Source organism: Saccoglossus kowalevskii, chromosome 6, assembly GCF_978046115.1.
Source record: "Saccoglossus kowalevskii chromosome 6, keSacKowa6.1, whole genome shotgun sequence".
NCBI lineage: Eukaryota > Metazoa > Hemichordata > Enteropneusta > Harrimaniidae > Saccoglossus > Saccoglossus kowalevskii.
The window spans coordinates 3,984,421-4,005,913 of NC_140646.1; the positions used below are offsets into that span (position 1 = coordinate 3,984,421).

General features: G+C 40.1%; 1 protein-coding gene across 1 annotated transcript; it reads left to right on the forward strand.

The window, feature by feature from the left end:
- Nucleotides 1–14,386: 14,386 nt before the first annotated feature.
- On the forward strand, nt 14,387–16,105 carry LOC146741474 (gigaxonin-like). The gene has a single exon (XM_085499901.1). The coding sequence runs from the start codon at nt 14,387–14,389 to the stop codon at nt 15,791–15,793; it is 1,407 nt and encodes a 468-aa protein (XP_085356027.1). The 3' UTR covers nt 15,794–16,105.
- Nucleotides 16,106–21,493: the final 5,388 nt, after the last annotated feature.

Genomic DNA, 21,493 nt, shown 5'->3' on the forward strand with positions numbered 1-21,493 from the left:
AATGAGTACCAGTGTGAGCAGATTTTGATCCGTTCAACATTCCGACAAGCTATGTGGTGTCTACCTCCATAATGAGTGCCAGTGTGAGCGGATTTTGATCCGTTCAACATTCCGACAAGCTTATGTGGTGTCTACCTCCATAATGAGTGCCAGTGTCAGCAGATTTTGATCCGTTCAACATTCCGACAAGCTATGTGGTGTCTACCTCCATAATGAGTGCCAGTGTGAGCAGATTTTGATCCGTTCAACATTCCGACAAGCTATGTGGTGTCTACCTCCATAATGAGTGCCAGTGTGAGCAGATTTTGATCCGTACAACATTCCGAAAAGCTATGTGGTGTCTACCTCCATAATGAGTGCCAGTGTGAGCAGATTTTGATCCGTTCAACATTCCGACAAGCTATGTGGTGTCTACCTCCATAATGAGTGCCAGTGTGAGCGGACTTTGATCCGTTCAACATTCCGACAAGCTATGTGGTGTCTACCTCCATAATGAGTACCAGTGTGAGCAGATTTTGATCCGTTCAACATTCCGACAAGCTATGTGGTGTCTACCTCCATAATGAGTGCCAGTGTGAGCGGATTTTGATCCGTTCAACATTCCGACAAGCTTATGTGGTGTCTACCTCCATAATGAGTGCCAGTGTCAGCAGATTTTGATCCATTCAACATTCCGACAAGCTATGTGGTGTCTACCTCCATAATGAGTGCCAGTGTGAGCAGATTTTCATCCGTTCAACATTCCGACAAGCTATGTGGTGTCTACCTCCATAATGAGTGCCAGTGTGAGCGGATTTTGATCCGTTCAACATTCCGACAAGCTATGTGGTGTCTACCTCCATAATGAGTGCCAGTGTGAGCAGATTTTGATCCGTTCAACATTCCGACAAGCTATGTGGTGTCTACCTCCATAATGAGTGCCAGTGTGAGCAGATTTTGATCCGTTCAACATTCCGACAATCTATGTGGTGTCTACCTCCATAATGAGTGCCAGTGTGAGCGGATTTTGATCCGTTCAACATTCCGACAAGCTATGTGGTGTCTACCTCCATAATGAGTACCAGTGTGAGCAGATTTTGATCCGTTCAACATTCCGACAAGCTATGTGGTGTCTACCTCCATAATGAGTGCCAGTGTGAGCGGATTTTGATCCGTTCAACATTCCGACAAGCTTATGTGGTGTCTACCTCCATAATGAGTGCCAGTGTCAGCAGATTTTGATCCGTTCAACATTCCGACAAGCTATGTGGTGTCTACCTCCATAATGAGTGCCAGTGTGAGCAGATTTTGATCCGTTCAACATTCCGACAAGCTATGTGGTGTCTACCTCCATAATGAGTGCCAGTGTGAGCAGATTTTGATCCGTACAACATTCCGAAAAGCTATGTGGTGTCTACCTCCATAATGAGTGCCAGTGTGAGCAGATTTTGATCCATTCAACATTCCGACAAGCTATGTGGTGTCTACCTCCATAATGAGTGCCAGTGTGAGCAGATTTTGATCCGTTCAACATTATGACAAGCTATGTGGTGTCTACCTCCATAATGAGTGCCAGTGTGAGCAGATTTTGATCCATTCTACATTCCGACAAGGTATGTGGTGTCTACCTCCATAATGAGTGCCAGTGTGAGCAGATTTTGATCCATTCAACATTCCGACAAGCTTATGTGGAGTCTACCTCCATAATGAGTGCCAGTGTGAGCAGATTTTGATCCGTTCAACATTTCGACAAGCTATGTGGTGTCTACCTCCATACTGAGTGCCAGTGTGAGCAGATTTTGATCCGTTCAACATTCCGACAAGCTATGTGGTGTCTACCTCCATAATGAGTGCCAGTGTGAGCAGATTTTGATCCGTTCAACATTCCGACAAGCTATGTGGTGTCTACCTCCATAATAAGTGCCAGTGTGAGCAGATTTTGATCCGTTCAACATTCTGACAAGCTATGTGGTGTCTACCTCCATAATGAGTGCCAGTGTGAGCAGATTTTGATCCATTCAACATTCCGACAAGCTATGTGGTGTCTACCTCCATAATGAGTGCCAGTGTGAGCAGATTTTGATCCGTTCAACATTCTGACAAGCTATGTGGTGTCTACCTCCATAATGAGTGCCAGTGTGAGCAGATTTTGATCCTTTCAACATTCCGACAAGCTATGTGGTGTCTACCTCCATAATGAGTGCCAGTGTGAGCAGATTTTGATCCGTTCAACATTATGACAAGCTATGTGGTGTCTACCTCCATAATGAGTGCCAGTGTGAGCAGATTTTGATCTATTCTACATTCCGACAAGCTATGTGGTGTCTACCTCCATAATGAGTGCCAGTGTGAGCGGATTTTGATCCGTTCAACATTCCGACAAGCTATGTGGTGTCTACCTCCATAATGAGTGCCAGTGTGAGCAGATTTTGATCCGTTCAACATTCCGACAAGCTTTGTGGTGTCTACCTCCATAATGAGTGCCAGTGTGAGCAGATTTTGATCCGTTCAACATTCCGACAAGCTATGTGGTGTCTACCTCCATAATGAGTGCCAGTGTGAGCAGATTTTGATCCGTTCAACATTCCGACAAGCTATGTGGTGTCTACCTCCATAATGAGTGCCAGTGTGAGCGGATTTTGATCCGTTCAACATTCCGACAAGCTATGTGGTGTCTACCTCCATAATGAGTGCCAGTGTGAGCAGATTTTGATCCGTTCAACATTCCGACAAGCTATGTGGTGTCTACCTCCATAATGAGTGCCAGTGTCAGCAGATTTTGATCCATTCAACATTCCGACAAGCTATGTGGTGTCTACCTCCATAATGAGTGCCAGTGTGAGCAGATTTTGATCCGTTCAACATTCCGACAAGCTATGTGGTGTCTACCTCCATAATGAGTGCCAGTGTGAGCGGATTTTGATCCGTTCAACATTCCGACAAGCTATGTGGTGTCTACCTCCATAATGAGTGCCAGTGTGAGCAGATTTTGATCCGTTCAACATTCCGACAAGCTTTGTGGTGTCTACCTCCATAATGAGTGCCAGTGTGAGCAGATTATGATCCGTTCAACATTCCGACAAGCTATGTGGTGTCTACCTCCATAATGAGTGCCAGTGTGAGCAGATTTTGATCCGTTCAACATTCCGACAAGCTATGTGGTGTCTACCTCCATAATGAGTGCCAGTGTGAGCGGATTTTGATCCGTTCAACATTCCGACAAGCTATGTGGTGTCTACCTCCATAATGAGTACCAGTGTGAGCAGATTTTGATCCGTTCAACATTCCGACAAGCTATGTGGTGTCTACCTCCATAATGAGTGCCAGTGTGAGCGGATTTTGATCCGTTCAACATTCCGACAAGCTTATGTGGTGTCTACCTCCATAATGAGTGCCAGTGTCAGCAGATTTTGATCCGTTCAACATTCCGACAAGCTATGTGGTGTCTACCTCCATAATGAGTGCCAGTGTGAGCAGATTTTGATCCGTTCAACATTCCGACAAGCTATGTGGTGTCTACCTCCATAATGAGTGCCAGTGTGAGCAGATTTTGATCCGTACAACATTCCGAAAAGCTATGTGGTGTCTACCTCCATAATGAGTGCCAGTGTGAGCAGATTTTGATCCGTTCAACATTCCGACAAGCTATGTGGTGTCTACCTCCATAATGAGTGCCAGTGTGAGCGGACTTTGATCCGTTCAACATTCCGACAAGCTATGTGGTGTCTACCTCCATAATGAGTACCAGTGTGAGCAGATTTTGATCCGTTCAACATTCCGACAAGCTATGTGGTGTCTACCTCCATAATGAGTGCCAGTGTGAGCGGATTTTGATCCGTTCAACATTCCGACAAGCTTATGTGGTGTCTACCTCCATAATGAGTGCCAGTGTCAGCAGATTTTGATCCATTCAACATTCCGACAAGCTATGTGGTGTCTACCTCCATAATGAGTGCCAGTGTGAGCAGATTTTCATCCGTTCAACATTCCGACAAGCTATGTGGTGTCTACCTCCATAATGAGTGCCAGTGTGAGCGGATTTTGATCCGTTCAACATTCCGACAAGCTATGTGGTGTCTACCTCCATAATGAGTGCCAGTGTGAGCAGATTTTGATCCGTTCAACATTCCGACAAGCTTTGTGGTGTCTACCTCCATAATGAGTGCCAGTGTGAGCAGATTTTGATCCGTTCAACATTCCGACAAGCTATGTGGTGTCTACCTCCATAATGAGTGCCAGTGTGAGCAGATTTTGATCCGTTCAACATTCCGACAATCTATGTGGTGTCTACCTCCATAATGAGTGCCAGTGTGAGCGGATTTTGATCCGTTCAACATTCCGACAAGCTATGTGGTGTCTACCTCCATAATGAGTACCAGTGTGAGCAGATTTTGATCCGTTCAACATTCCGACAAGCTATGTGGTGTCTACCTCCATAATGAGTGCCAGTGTGAGCGGATTTTGATCCGTTCAACATTCCGACAAGCTTATGTGGTGTCTACCTCCATAATGAGTGCCAGTGTCAGCAGATTTTGATCCGTTCAACATTCCGACAAGCTATGTGGTGTCTACCTCCATAATGAGTGCCAGTGTGAGCAGATTTTGATCCGTTCAACATTCCGACAAGCTATGTGGTGTCTACCTCCATAATGAGTGCCAGTGTGAGCAGATTTTGATCCGTACAACATTCCGAAAAGCTATGTGGTGTCTACCTCCATAATGAGTGCCAGTGTGAGCAGATTTTGATCCATTCAACATTCCGACAAGCTATGTGGTGTCTACCTCCATAATGAGTGCCAGTGTGAGCAGATTTTGATCCGTTCAACATTATGACAAGCTATGTGGTGTCTACCTCCATAATGAGTGCCAGTGTGAGCAGATTTTGATCCATTCTACATTCCGACAAGGTATGTGGTGTCTACCTCCATAATGAGTGCCAGTGTGAGCAGATTTTGATCCATTCAACATTCCGACAAGCTTATGTGGAGTCTACCTCCATAATGAGTGCCAGTGTGAGCAGATTTTGATCCGTTCAACATTTCGACAAGCTATGTGGTGTCTACCTCCATAATGAGTGCCAGTGTGAGCAGATTTTGATCCGTTCAACATTCCGACAAGCTATGTGGTGTCTTCCTCCATAATGAGTGCCAGTGTGAGCAGATTTTGATCCGTTCAACATTCCGACAAGCTATGTGGTGTCTACCTCTATAATGAGTGCCAGTGTGAGCAGATTTTGATCCGTTCAACATTCCGACAAGCTATGTGGTGTCTACCTCCATAATGAGTGCCAGTGTCAGCAGATTTTGATCCGTTCAACATTCCGACAAGCTATGTGGTGTCTACCTCCATAATGAGTGCCAGTGTGAGCAGATTTTGATCCGTTCAACATTCCGACAAGCTATGTGGTGTCTACCTCCATAATGAGTGCCAGTGTGAGCAGATTTTGATCCGTACAACATTCCGAAAAGCTATGTGGTGTCTACCTCCATAATGAGTGCCAGTGTGAGCAGATTTTGATCCGTTCAACATTCCGACAAGCTATGTGGTGTCTACCTCCATAATGAGTGCCAGTGTGAGCGGACTTTGATCCGTTCAACATTCCGACAAGCTATGTGGTGTCTACCTCCATAATGAGTACCAGTGTGAGCAGATTTTGATCCGTTCAACATTCCGACAAGCTATGTGGTGTCTACCTCCATAATGAGTGCCAGTGTGAGCGGATTTTGATCCGTTCAACATTCCGACAAGCTTATGTGGTGTCTACCTCCATAATGAGTGCCAGTGTCAGCAGATTTTGATCCATTCAACATTCCGACAAGCTATGTGGTGTCTACCTCCATAATGAGTGCCAGTGTGAGCAGATTTTCATCCGTTCAACATTCCGACAAGCTATGTGGTGTCTACCTCCATAATGAGTGCCAGTGTGAGCGGATTTTGATCCGTTCAACATTCCGACAAGCTATGTGGTGTCTACCTCCATAATGAGTGCCAGTGTGAGCAGATTTTGATCCGTTCAACATTCCGACAAGCTTTGTGGTGTCTACCTCCATAATGAGTGCCAGTGTGAGCAGATTTTGATCCGTTCAACATTCCGACAAGCTATGTGGTGTCTACCTCCATAATGAGTGCCAGTGTGAGCAGATTTTGATCCGTTCAACATTCCGACAATCTATGTGGTGTCTACCTCCATAATGAGTGCCAGTGTGAGCGGATTTTGATCCGTTCAACATTCCGACAAGCTATGTGGTGTCTACCTCCATAATGAGTACCAGTGTGAGCAGATTTTGATCCGTTCAACATTCCGACAAGCTATGTGGTGTCTACCTCCATAATGAGTGCCAGTGTGAGCGGATTTTGATCCGTTCAACATTCCGACAAGCTTATGTGGTGTCTACCTCCATAATGAGTGCCAGTGTCAGCAGATTTTGATCCGTTCAACATTCCGACAAGCTATGTGGTGTCTACCTCCATAATGAGTGCCAGTGTGATCAGATTTTGATCCGTTCAACATTCCGACAAGCTATGTGGTGTCTACCTCCATAATGAGTGCCAGTGTGAGCAGATTTTGATCCGTTCAACATTATGACAAGCTATGTGGTGTCTACCTCCATAATGAGTGCCAGTGTGAGCAGATTTTGATCCATTCTACATTCCGACAAGGTATGTGGTGTCTACCTCCATAATGAGTGCCAGTGTGAGCAGATTTTGATCCATTCAACATTCCGACAAGCTTATGTGGAGTCTACCTCCATAATGAGTGCCAGTGTGAGCAGATTTTGATCCGTTCAACATTTCGACAAGCTATGTGGTGTCTACCTCCATAATGAGTGCCAGTGTGAGCAGATTTTGATCCGTTCAACATTCCGACAAGCTATGTGGTGTCTTCCTCCATAATGAGTGCCAGTGTGAGCAGATTTTGATCCGTTCAACATTCCGACAAGCTATGTGGTGTCTACCTCCATAATGAGTGCCAGTGTGAGCAGATTTTGATCCGTTCAACATTCCGACAAGCTATGTGGTGTCTACCTCCATAATGAGTGCCAGTGTGAGCAGATTTTGATCCGTTCAACATTCCGACAAGCTATGTGGTGTCTTCCTCTATAATGAGTGCCAGTGTGAGCAGATTTTGATCCGTTCAACATTCCGACAAGCTATGTGGTGTCTACCTCCATAATGAGTGCCAGTGTGAGCAGATTTTGATCCGTTCAACATTCCGACAAGCTATGTGGTGTCTACCTCCAATATGAGTGCCAGTGTGAGCAGATTTTGATCCGTTCAACATTCCGACAAGCTATGTGGTGTCTACCTCCATAATGAGTGCCAGTGTGAGCAGATTTTGATCCGTTCAACATTCCGACAAGCTATGTGGTGTCTACCTCCATAATGAGTGCCAGTGTGAGCAGATTTTGATCCGTTCAACATTCCAACAAGCTATGTGGTGTCTACCTCCATAATGAGTGCCAGTGTGAGCAGATTTTGATCCGTTCAACATTTCGACAAGCTATGTGGTGTCTACCTCCATAATGAGTGCCAGTGTGAGCAGATTTTGATCCGTTCAACATTTCGACAAGCTATGTGGTGTCTAACTCCATAATGAGTGCCAGGGTGAGCAGATTTTGATCCGTTCAACATTCCGACAAGCTATGTGGTGTCTACCTCCATAATGAGTGCCAGTGTGAGCAGATTTTGATCCGTTCAACATTCCGACAAGCTATGTGGTGTCTACCTCCATAATGAGTGCCAGTGTGAGCAGATTTTGATCCGTTCAACATTCTGACAAGCTATGTGGTGTCTACCTCCATAATGAGTCCCAGTGTGAGCAGATTTTGATCCATTCAACATTCCGACAAGCTATGTGGTGTCTACCTCCATAATGAGTGCCAGTGTGAGCAGATTTTGATCCGTTCAACATTATGACAAGCTATGTGGTGTCTACCTCCATAATGAGTGCCAGTGTGAGCAGATTTTGATCCATTCTACATTCCGACAAGCTATGTGGTGTCTACCTCCATAATGAGTGCCAGTGTGAGCAGATTTTGATCCATTCAACATTCCGACAAGCTTATGTGGAGTCTACCTCCATAATGAGTGCCAGTGTCAGCAGATTTTGATCCGTTCAACATTTCGACAAGCTATATGATGTCTACCTCCATAATGAGAGCCAGTGTGAGCAGATTTTGATCCGTTCAACATTTCGACAAGCTATGTGGTGTCTACCTCCATAATGAGTGCCAGGGTGAGCAGATTTTGATCCGTTCAACATTCCGACAAGCTATGTGGTGTCTACCTCCATAATGAGTGCCAGTGTGAGCAGATTTTGATCCATTCAACATTCCGACAAGCTATGTGGTGTCTACCTTCATAATGAGTGCCAGTGTGAGCAGATTTTGATCCGTTCAACATTCCGACAAGCTATGCGGTGTCTACCTCCATAATGAGAGCCAGTGTGAGCAGATTTTGATCCGTTCAACATTCCGACAAGCTATGCGGTGTCTACCTCCATAATGAGAGCCAGTGTGAGCAGATTTTGATCCGTTCAACATTCCGACAAGCTATGTGGTGTCTACCTCCATAATGAGTGCCAGTGTGAGCAGATTTTGATCCGTTCAACATTCTGACAAGCTATGTGGTGTCTACCTCCATAATGTGTGCCAGTGTGAGCAGATTTTGATCCATTCAACATTCCGACAAGCTTATGTGGAGTCTACCTCCATAATGAGTGCCAGTGTGAGCAGATTTTGATCCGTTCAACATTATGACAAGCTATGTGGTGTCTACCTCCATAATGAGTGCCAGTGTGAGCAGATTTTGCTCCATTCAACATTCCGACAAGCTATGTGGTGTCTACCTCCATAATGAGTGCCAGTGTGAGCAGATTTTGATCCGTTCAACATTATGACAAGCTATGTGGTGTCTACCTCCATAATGAGTGCCAGTGTGAGCAGATTTTGATCCATTCTACATTCCGACAAGCTATGTGGTGTCTACCTCCATAATGAGTGCCAGTGTGAGCAGATTTTGATCCATTCAACATTCCGACAAGCTTATGTGTAGTCTACCTCCATAATGAGTGCCAGTGTGAGCAGATTTTGATCCGTTCAACATTCTGACAAGCTATGCGGTGTCTACCTCCATAATGAGTGCCAGTGTGAGCAGATTTTGATCCGTTCAACATTCCGACAAGCTATGCGGTGTCTACCTCCATAATGAGTGCCAGTGTGAGCAGATTTTGATCCGTTCAACATTATGACAAGCTATGTGGTGTCTACCTCCATAATGAGTGCCAGTGTGAGCAGATTTTGATCCATTCAACATTCCGACAAGCTATGTGGTGTCTACCTCCATAATGAGTGCCAGTGTGAGCAGATTTTGATCCGCTCAACATTATGACAAGCTATGTGGTGTCTACCTCCATAATGAGTGCCAGTGTGAGCAGATTTTGATCCATTCTACATTCCGACAAGCTATGTGGTGTCTACCTCCATAATGAGTGCCAGTGTGAGCAGATTTTGATCCGTTCAACATTCCGACAAGCTATGTGGTGTCTACCTCCATAATGAGAGCCAGTGTGAGCAGATTTTGATCCGTTCAACATTCCGACAGGCTATGTGATGTCTACCTCCATAATGAGTGCCAGTGTGAGCAGATTTTGATCCGTTCAACATTCCGACAGGCTATGTGGTGTCTACCTCCATAATGAGTGCCAGTGTGAGCAGATTTTGATCCGTTCAACATTCCGACAAGCTATGCGGTGTCTACCTCCATAATGAGAGCCAATGTGAGCAGATTTTGATCCGTTCAACATTCCGACAAGCTATGCGGTGTCTACCTCCATAATGAGTGCCAGTGTGAGCAGATTTTGATCCGTTCAACATTCCGACAAGCTATACTATCTTGTAGCTGTACTTGCATTTCGAGGGCCTTGTTTGACTGAGCTGATATATGTGATTGTAATTTCAACACCGCCATCCAGGGTGTAAGTCAGACGATGGGGAGGGCATATTTTTTTACACTGGTTGTTTCATGAGGAAGGTGTTGTGCTTTTGACCCCTTCTCCTGGTATATAGTTTTATCAAGGAAGTATATCATATTTATCTGGGTATCCCGTCTGGACACCTGTTGTGACGGATTTCCAAATGTTTTCCTCATTTGGCCCACTAGATTGCCCGGTGGAGTGAAATATTTGCTTGCATAACTCCTGCATTGGCATAATCAAGTATATTTTCAATGAGTCAAAATATAACTCTTCATGAAACGCACTTGTTTTTTGATTTCGAAACTTCTTTGCTAGATGTGTTAAATTAGTACTATTGATATTTGTCCTTAGATTACCCAGGGTGAGGTCTGGTGTGACAATCTTGGAGGCAATTTTTATCTCTAATTATACTGGCCTAGCCATGGCAATTTTAAAATTCATCGATTCTGATGCGTATTTAATATTTTTAATTATTCACTATATGTAGTGACGTTAGGGGACATTTCTAAACAAAGAAAATATACATCGTAATCACAGATTCTCTGCGTCGGGCTCATCTGTGCATTATAATTGCTTAAAATAGGTCAGGTCATAAAGTGCCTTCTTATTGTTTGACAGCTTACAATTCATGTTAGTCATTGGCATATTTATCTCATCAAAACGCACCGTTAATTAAAGAGGGTGCGACAGAACAGATTAGAATTTCGCGTCAAAGCTAGAAATTTTACAAATTCGTTCTTAACATATGAAACAATATAATTGACACGGTAAATTAGCCAAATGCAAATTATTACAAATGAAATTTCTATAACTGATTGAATAAAATAGGGTTTTACCACTTACAAGTCAGGGTGTATGTTATGGATGTACAAGAATCACATTAACCACAAGTGATTATTTGGTCCAATTACGTACTACCCAACAAATCTCTGTAAAATTTTATTTAATGCTTCAACAATTTTTAGTTCTTTTATAATTCATAATTCCAGTACCTCAAAATATGTCATGTGTCATTGTATTGTCTAAAATTAATAAAATTTCAACAACGTAATTTAGGATAATTACGGCATTCATTTCTTGTCATGCTCCATGAATAAATGCATCTGGCTACCAGAGTGCATTCTGGGGCGCTATCGGTGTATATTTCTATGTTAACGATGAGCCGGAGAATATGAATCTATACAAATGGTTCTCGTTAAGAAGGTGAAATTTGGTTTAATTAATTTGCCGTATGTCACCAGTCCATCTGTATTTAGTGGTAACCATGGCAGTGTCAGTAAATATGTCTTTCATACGTATAAATTGTTGCCCTAATTACGTTGCAAATGATGATTATCTATTCATGCCTAGATGCTGTAGTGCCCCTAAAGCACCATATCAGTTATTAGGTCGCTTACTGTGATTCTTAGCTCTGATGGTCATCTTAGATTTATCAAAATTATGAACCTACCATAATTTTGTGAAATGTATCTCGATTCATTTTGTTCAGCGCCTTCATATTGCATAACCTAAAGCATCCATCAAGAATACATTCACTACGCATGCGTACATCAGTGAAAAAAGATAAGACACAATCGTCCTTTCATTACATATCACTACAATAGCAACATATAAAATGAGTTTGAGGGGCGTGTTCCACTGAAAAGCTACCGATTTAAGCTTGCTGTCGCACAACAAATTCTTCAAAAGATTAATGTTAGCATTCGCAAATCGCCAACTGTGACATCGCTGCAGATCCAAACTGCTTATTCCAACAACATGTGTGAAACATGTGTGAGCACGTTGCGCCGGTGCGAAACAGGTATGAGCACGTTGCGCCGGTGCGAAACAGGTGTGAGCACGTTGCGCCGGTGGGAAACATGTGTGAGCACGTTGCGCCGGTGCGAAACAGGTGTGAGCACGTTGCGCTGGTGCGAAACAGGTGTGAGCACGTTGCGCCGGTGCGAAACAGGTGTGAGCACGTTGCGCCGGTGTAATGGGTTAAACCCCAATATAGGGGTATCAGCACAAACCTAATTATTACGTATCACTTACTTCATGGTCAAACACAAAACTGAATTTAAGGGAACTGGATACCATGTATTTTTCGGTGGGTGTGAACCCGGCAAGATTAGAAGATCCTTATCTTTTCTAATTACCCGTGCGCGTCTTACCATAACGTAGCCTTTTCTATTTAAAACATGTAACGTGAACTCTCGAACAGGCTACATAATTACCATTAATTAAAATCTGATGTAGTGTACAGGCTTTAATTATTTTCATTTTATTTTTTATTACTTTTGTTATTAATGCCTTTTTATTTTATTATTTTACTTTTTTTAATTCTTTCCTACATACGTCGGATCCTTCGACAAATTACCAAAACTTTAAATAAAAATAGATCGAAATAAATAAAATTAAATAAATATACAAAAAAAAAAAAAAAAAAAAAAAAAAAAAAAAAAAACTGGGATTTTATTTTAATCGGATTGCATAATTACGTGTGTCCACATCGTAGTCGTTCATGTAAAAACACGTGCTTTTATAATCAATGATAAAGAACGTGATCTTGTATACCGCCCTCTACAAAGCTTGTTGATGATATTACATAAATTATTATAATAATATCTCTCATTGACGTACTGTGCAGCATGGTGAGCAATACGACAATAACAAAGACGTCTCTCAAGAATACTATATACAATATAAAGAACCTGATCTGTAATGTGTAATAGGTAAGATTGTAATTTATCGTGAAATGAACAAACCACTGAAATGTCTCGGTAGTGGAGACAATATGTCTACGTATCCCATGTACACGAATAGAATATATATTTGCATAACAATATCTACAATCGCGTTTTAATCAGCCAGCACATATTTTATTAAACTCATTCTATTTATGTGTACAATTTAATGTTCGCTGAATTGTATTTCTGGTCTGTGGATAATACAATATGTAGAACTGTAGAAATATGTACTCTGAGTATTCGAGCCACAAAATGAATCAATTTTTATACGCTCATTTGCATAACAAACGAACAGATGACAGAGCGTGGAGAAATATAATCATAGGAAGCGCCCTCTTCGGGCACATATATACGCCAATAAAAAAGGCAGTTGTTTAATCAGGCACAGCAGCTGATCAGGCATTCCATAACTATTATGAATATGCTTATAGTGGATAATTGAGTTAGCTAAATCTAGTATGAATTACTCTGACAAGAAAAGTATTTGTTTTACCTAGCCGTTCTGTTTGTAAAATACGACTATGTTACTCGGCTCGGCATATCTTTGTCTCCGCCATTTTGTCAGGTATGCTAATTAGATCACTCGTTGCGTGGAAAATTCTGCTCGTTACTACCAAGATTTATATATTTACATATCTTGTCACAATCTCGCTATTGGGGTTTTGTAACCTTGTTATGTCAAAATTACCGGTAATATCAGCCGCGAAGCCCATACAGCCCATTCTTTGTCAGAAACGTAATGCCCAAAACACTAATTCAATAATTACCTTTAAAAATAATATTATATGTGCAAACAAGGATCGTCTGCTCATCAGATTGAAGGAAATATCGCCTCTAGTAGAATCGGCGCTAAAATTCTGGGAAAGTGCATTCTTTTCGACCGTTAACAAAATTCGCAAATGAATGCCATATATGTCGCCTTAATGAATTAATGTACTGGTAAATAAAGACAGCACCCACTTCAGTTAGACATGAACAGTGTATGTCACAGTGAAGTACATGTATATGCAAACGTCATAGTAGATACAGACATAAACACTGAAACAGGTTCATGAGATGTCGCTCTGAAAATAGCGTTTTTTAATGTTTGTGTACTTTTTAATCTGTCAATAATATAATTTATTTATGTGCATTACGTTACTTACAGTAATAACTGACCAATAGCGAAATACATAAATTACAACTTCAAATTATAAGCTTAAAAACAAACTTTAAAATTTGTACATGGTTTGCCAGAGCATTCCACATAATATTTGGGCATTGGAACTACAATTATTACAGCGTAAATCAAATATCCTCTTTGCCAGTTTGCTGATATGGCGCAGCGCGTATTCGAATTTCATGTTTGAATTTCGATTTTACACGCGTTGTATACGTCGCTACGAGTTTCATAACGACCAGAACGCGGTGCCATTTAATCCATATTTGAAACATACCTATCACGTGCCTATTATAAACCGATGTTCTCCGGAAGTTACAATTATTTTTAAATTTACAGAGCCGATTTGAGGAAATGAAAGAAGGATGTGAAATACAGATAAAAACATCCCCGGCAACTGTATCGTGATCGGGAGTGACCATTGAGCAATAACCTCTGGAACGAAACATGGAGTCACAGAAGACAATTGAGGTTTTAGTGCAAGGTGAAGCATTTCTCGCATCTTTAAACTCTTTAGTCTCGTCGAGTGACTATTTCCGTCTGATGTTTTCTGGGCACTGGTTAGAAAACGATGGAACATCCAAGGTCGAGCTGAAAGGCAGTACACCATCCTTGAGAGCGGCAAGAGTTTTGTTTGATTTTTTGCTTACAGGAAAGTTGCATTTTAAAGAAGATACTATTGAGGAAGTTGCGGCCGCGGCTGATTTTCTGCAGATGTCTTCAGCATTTGGCGCTATGACAGATCATATAAGTTTGAATAATTGGACTGCTTTCTATAACTTTTCGCTTGAATATAGTTGCGGACCTCTGAAAAATATTGTACTACAATTTTTGAGTGACAATTATCGACTGTTGAAGAATACGCCACAATTCTCTTCGCTGTTGTCAAATGTTGAGAAAGAGAAGACTAGGATGTTACCAATGGCAACCGAGAAATCGATCATAGCTGTTTGCTTACATTCGTGTAAAGAAAGCCATATATTCCTTGGCGATACAAACGTGTATGCGACGTCGACGCTATCTATAAGGTATTTTCGTAAAGTCAAGAATAAGTGGGCCGACCTGACAAAGTTACCAGGTGCCTTTAATGAGTCACATGCTAGAGTTCATCTGTCGTCTTTAGGACATGTAATTTATGCTATCGGGGGTAGTAGATATAGAGACTCGACAACCTTAACAACTCGGGTATTATATGATGTCGCCTATTGCTATGATACTAAATTGGACGAGTGGAAATGTCTAGCGCCACCAACGTTTGACATCGAAATAGCTGATATGATGCATATGCGAATGACGGCTGCCGGCGGGTTTGTTTTCGTTTTTGGATTAAGAATTAACTATCGGTATAATCCATGCACGGATCAATGGGAACGAATTAACCCCGCCCCTGGCTATGTAACTGACCAACTGTCCGCACCATATGCAGGGCTACAAATCACTGAGTGTCGCAACCAATTATTATTCATGTACGAGTCTTCGTACGGAGACATCTCCATTATAACCTACGACCCCTGTGATGACAAATGGTTGCTTCCAGCATTACTTCCCGCTGTACGGAACCCTCTTTGGAGTTGCATCATGAATGACGGTGAAACGAACACCATATTGATACCTGAATACAAACGAATTACTGATGTAGTAGACCTCACCGGTGAGGGCCTTTCGTTAAATGTGTTACGATTTGACGAAAAGCAGGCGCGAATTACATGGACAGATGCAATTCGGGATGACAAATTCGATCGAATGACATCATCGGGAACCATGTTTCTAGCGATGAACGGTAAGGTGTACCGCATAGCTGGCGACTATACCGCCATCTACGACACACTTAAGTACACGATGGAATACGTGCATGGTGATACTTTCGGTTGTAAACATTTCAGTCTGCCGTATTATTATCATAGGATGACAGCATGTCTTGTGAACTTGCCCAAATCTGTTATAGTTTGAGATGACAATTTAATGATATCTAAAGTTTAAATACTGACTGGTAGTAACAATTGCATGTAAGACAAGGCTGCAGTAATCTTTGTTTTAGGGTGCTTGGTCGAAATATGACACGATTCTGTGACACAATAGCTACAATTTTCGGTGAACCTAGTTATCAAATATCAATGATCGATGATGTGCCTGCGGGCGCTGTGGTATCGTGGCCATGGAGTGTTTTATGACTCTTTTACGATTATAAACGGAAATTGAACTATTAGGTAACCGATTTGTAATCATATATCTCATTTATGTAAATAAAGACAAATCGAATCATTTGTTATATTTTTTCTACATGTTTTCACAAGTAAAGATCCATTGACTACTTTTGATATACGACGTTAAACCAGCGACCGGGGCAAGTTTACCTATTTCTCATTTTAATCAGTGAGTTCATATAAGTTCTGTCGTAGCAGGATTCCATAGACATATCATACAATCAGTTGTAGGATATCTAATACTATCGCGGCACTCTGATATCCTGATTGACGAAACTATTTTGGAAATATAACAATATCATCCGGGGCTTAACATGTAAACCCGACGATTTATATATAACATTTTTATAGGGTACTCGCTTAATAGAAAACCGTAAACTCACAAGCTGGCGCCTCGTAAACTTGGGTGTCAGGTGAGGGACATATTTTATATTTGTGCTGCATCTCTGTTAACTAATGTAAATATACACACAGATGGGTGACATCTGTACTTAACGACATCGGTATATAATTATCAATTATAAATTATTGTCAACAGAATTTGTAAAAACTTTGATAAAAACGTATTGCAAATGAAATATTTCAAACAAGAAATCGAGTAATCGAATCTTGTACATTGTGACCCATTGACGTCGTCATAGCAACCCCAGACCACTAATAATTAGTAGTTTGAGTAGCAACACACGATGTCATTGCCATGGGTGTTTTTACATTACACTGTACATTAGCTGTACACGTATATATATATGTATATGTTGTATGTACAGCACATGTTTTCCGTGCAAGGTGTCTTTCTTTTTGTGTTGTTACATCCATCTATTACGATACCATTACAATAATGACGTCATAAATGCGCTGATGTAACACTATACCATGAATCTTATAGGATTTCCAATATCTATAAAATCTACAGACACAGCCGGTGATGTATTTTAATCTTGTTTCTCTGTTTTATTGGTGACTCGTTAAACGATATCGATTTGACTATAACTCTAGATTGATCAGTGGTTAATATTAGAAGCCCTTACACAGAAAGCGGCGTGTCTGTGACCACGGAGGTATAAACAGATTTGTATACCTCCGTACTGTGATATACCAAATCCAACAGAGGTTCATTGCAAAAAAAAAAAAAGTGGAGAAAAAGTTTGGAATGAAAAAGCGCGGTTTTGTAGCTATTACTTTTCGGGCCTCAACACATACTTGGTTAGTGCTCGTAGTTAAGACCACATTGTTCCATTTAAATACATTTTTAGACCAACAACATCGCAAATTGAGACAACAAACACTGACGTAACTGCTGGAAGATATTGCAAGTCGAACTATAATTCATAAACGCATTTACAACAAATGGTCACACATTACAAGTGTTTAACTGTGATTAGCCCAGAAGTTCACGAGCCAGCAGTATGCGCGCGCACTCGTTAAATCAGCCCAGAAGTTCACGAGCCAGCAGTATGCGCGCGCACTCGTTAAATCATGAAATGCATTTGAAATGATTAGAAAACCTTTGGTAACACACAATTACAAGAGAGCAGCTGTGTCCTTCCTCTCAATCACACTCTACGTATAAAAAGAGCTTCCGTCAAATGTCGGAATTGTAACCACGGATTAGTAGATATATTAGATTGATACAAATGTTTGACCGTGACAGAATGGTTGACAAATATCAACACCGACAATGCCTGGTTGTGTTGGTCAATGTGTTTCGAATTTATTCATGTGTTCATGTGTAATTTACATAAAAAACGATATTGCAGATTGGCGTCCATTTTTGTGGTAACCAGTTATACAAACATTTGTAGTAACGTTTCTAAATCTCAGGCATGGTGCAGGTTTTTGTGCAAACCTAATTCGTGCACATCATTTAGTTTTAGGCAGGAGAAAATCTGTCCTTCCCTAGCATGTACCAATTCGGTCAACAGTTTTCAGACAGACGCAAGAGTTTAATGGGACATACCCGCAGGTCAATTATAAGCGTTTGATTCAAGGTGGCGGTGGCGGACTGTCAGACATTTCATTTGTAAGCATTCCTGCAATTAAACTCAATGTATAAATGAGTTTCGTTTACACATGACGTATTCATACATGTGACTAATTTTGAGATACATTGACGTAACCATCATGAGTGGACATTTCATTCACATGAACTACATACACAAAGATAATTTAATTAAGTAACGCACATTTGACAAATTGAACATATAAAGATGGACTTAAGTAACACACATTTGACATATTGAACAGTTAAAGATGGACTTAAGTAACGCACATTTGACATATTGAACAGTTAAAGATGGACTTAAGTAACACACATTTGACATATTGAACAGTTAAAGATGGACTCAAGTAACACACATTTGACATGTTGAACAGTTAAAGATGGACTTAAGTAACATACACTTGACATATTGAACAGTTAAAGATGGACTCAAGTAACACACATTTGACATATTGACCAATTAAAGATTGACCAATTGAAGATTGACTCAAGTAACACACATTTGACATATTGAACAGTTAAAGATGGACTTAAGTAACACACATTTGACATATTGAACAGTTAAAGATGGACTTAAGTAACACACACTTGACATATTGAACAGTTAAAGATGGACTCAAGTAACGCTCATTTGACATGTTGAACAGTTAAAGATGGACTTAAGTAACACACATTTGACATATTGAACAGTTAAAGATGGACTTAAGTAACACACACTTGACATATTGAACAGTTAAAGATGGACTCAAGTAACACACATTTGACATGTTGAACAGTTAAAGATGGACTTAAGTAACACACACTTGACATATTGAACAGTTAAAGATGGACTCAAGTAACGCTCATTTGACATGTTGAACAGTTAAAGATGGACTTAAGTAACACACATTTGACATATTGAACAGTTAAAGATGGACTTAAGTAACACACACTTGACATATTGAACAGTTAAAGATGGACTCAAGTAACACACATTTGACATGTTGAACAGTTAAAGATGGACTTAAGTAACACACACTTGACATATTGAACAGTTAAAGATGGACTCAAGTAACACACATTTGACATATTGACCAATTAAAGATTGACTCAAGTAACACACATTTGACATATTAACCAATTAACGATGGACTCAAGTAACACACATTTGACATGTTGAACAGTTAAAGATGGACTTAAGTAACACACATTTGACATATTGACCAATTAAATATGGATTTAAGTAACACACATTTGACATATTGAACAGTTAAAGATGGACTTAAGTAACACACATTTGACATGTTGAACAGTTAAAGATGGACTTAAGTAACACACACTTCACATATTGAACAGTTAAAGATGGACTCAAGTAACACACATTTGACATATTGACCAATTAAAGATTGACCAATTAAAGATTGACTCAAGTAACACACATTTGACATATTAACCAATTAACGATGGACTCAAGTAACGCACATTTGACATGTTGAACAGTTAAAGATGGACTTAAGTAACACACACTTGACATATTGAACAGTTAAAGATGGACTCAAGTAACACACATTTGACATGTTGAACAGTTAAAGATGGACTTAAGTAACACACACTTGACATATTGAACAGTTAAAGATGGACTCAAGTAACGCTCATTTGACATGTTGAACAGTTAAAGATGGACTTAAGTAACACACATTTGACATATTGAACAGTTAAAGATGGACTTAAGTAACACACACTTGACATATTGAACAGTTAAAGATGGACTCAAGTAACACACATTTGACATGTTGAACAGTTAAAGATGGACTTAAGTAACACACACTTGACATATTGAACAGTTAAAGATGGACTCAAGTAACACACATTTGACATATTGACCAATTAAAGATTGACCAATTAAAGATTGACTCAAGTAACACACATTTGACATATTAACCAATTAACGATGGACTCAAGTAACGCACATTTGACATGTTGAACAGTTAAAGATGGACTTAAGTAACACACATTTGACATATTGACCAATTAAATATGGATTTAAGTAACACACATTTGACATATTGAACAGTTAAAGATGGACTTAAGTAACACACATTTGACATCTTGAACAGTTAAAGATGGACTTAAGTAACGCACATTTGACATATTGAACAGTTAAAGATGGACTTAAGTAACACACACTTGACATATTGAACAGTTAAAGACGGACTTAAGTAACACACACTTGACATATTGAACAGTTAAAGATGGACTCAAGTAACGCTCATTTGACATGTTGAACAGTTAAAGATGGACTTAAGTAACACACATTTGACATATTGAACAGTTAAAGATGGACTTAAGTAACACACACTTGACATATTGAACAGTTAAAGATGGACTCAAGTAACACACATTTGACATGTTGAACAGTTAAAGATGGACTTAAGTAACATACACTTGACATATTGAACAGTTAAAGATGGACTCAAGTAACACACATTTGACATATTGACCAATTAAAGATTGACCAATTGAAGATTGACTCAAGTAACACACATTTGACATATTGAACAGTTAAAGATGGACTTAAGTAACACACATTTGACATATTGAACAGTTAAAGATGGACTTAAGTAACACACAATTGACATATTGAACAGTTAAAGATGGACTCAAGTAACGCTCATTTGACATGTTGAACAGTTAAAGATGGACTTAAGTAACACACATTTGACATATTGAACAGTTAAAGATGGACTTAAGTAACACACACTTGACATATTGAACAGTTAAAGATGGACTCAAGTAACACACATTTGACATGTTGAACAGTTAAAGATGGACTTAAGTAACACACACTTGACATATTGAACAGTTAAAGATGGACTCAAGTAACGCTCATTTGACATGTTGAACAGTTAAAGATGGACTTAAGTAACACACATTTGACATATTGAACAGTTAAAGATGGACTTAAGTAACACACACTTGACATATTGAACAGTTAAAGATGGACTCAAGTAACACACATTTGACATGTTGAACAGTTAAAGATGGACTTAAGTAACACACACTTGACATATTGAACAGTTAAAGATGGACTCAAGTAACACACATTTGACATATTGACCAATTAAAGATTGACTCAAGTAACACACATTTGACATATTAACCAATTAACGATGGACTCAAGTAACACACATTTGACATGTTGAACAGTTAAAGATGGACTTAAGTAACACACATTTGACATATTGACCAATTAAATATGGATTTAAGTAACACACATTTGACATATTGAACAGTTAAAGATGGACTTAAGTAACACACATTTGACATGTTGAACAGTTAAAGATGGACTTAAGTAACACACACTTGACATATTGAACAGTTAAAGATGGACTCAAGTAACACACATTTGACATATTGACCAATTAAAGATTGACCAATTAAAGATTGACTCAAGTAACACACATTTGA

Excerpts from the sequence above, each read along its gene's own strand:
- LOC146741474 (XM_085499901.1), top strand. The coding sequence starts at position 14,387 with ATGTTTTCTGGGCACTGGTTAGAAAACGATGGAACATCCAAGGTCGAG.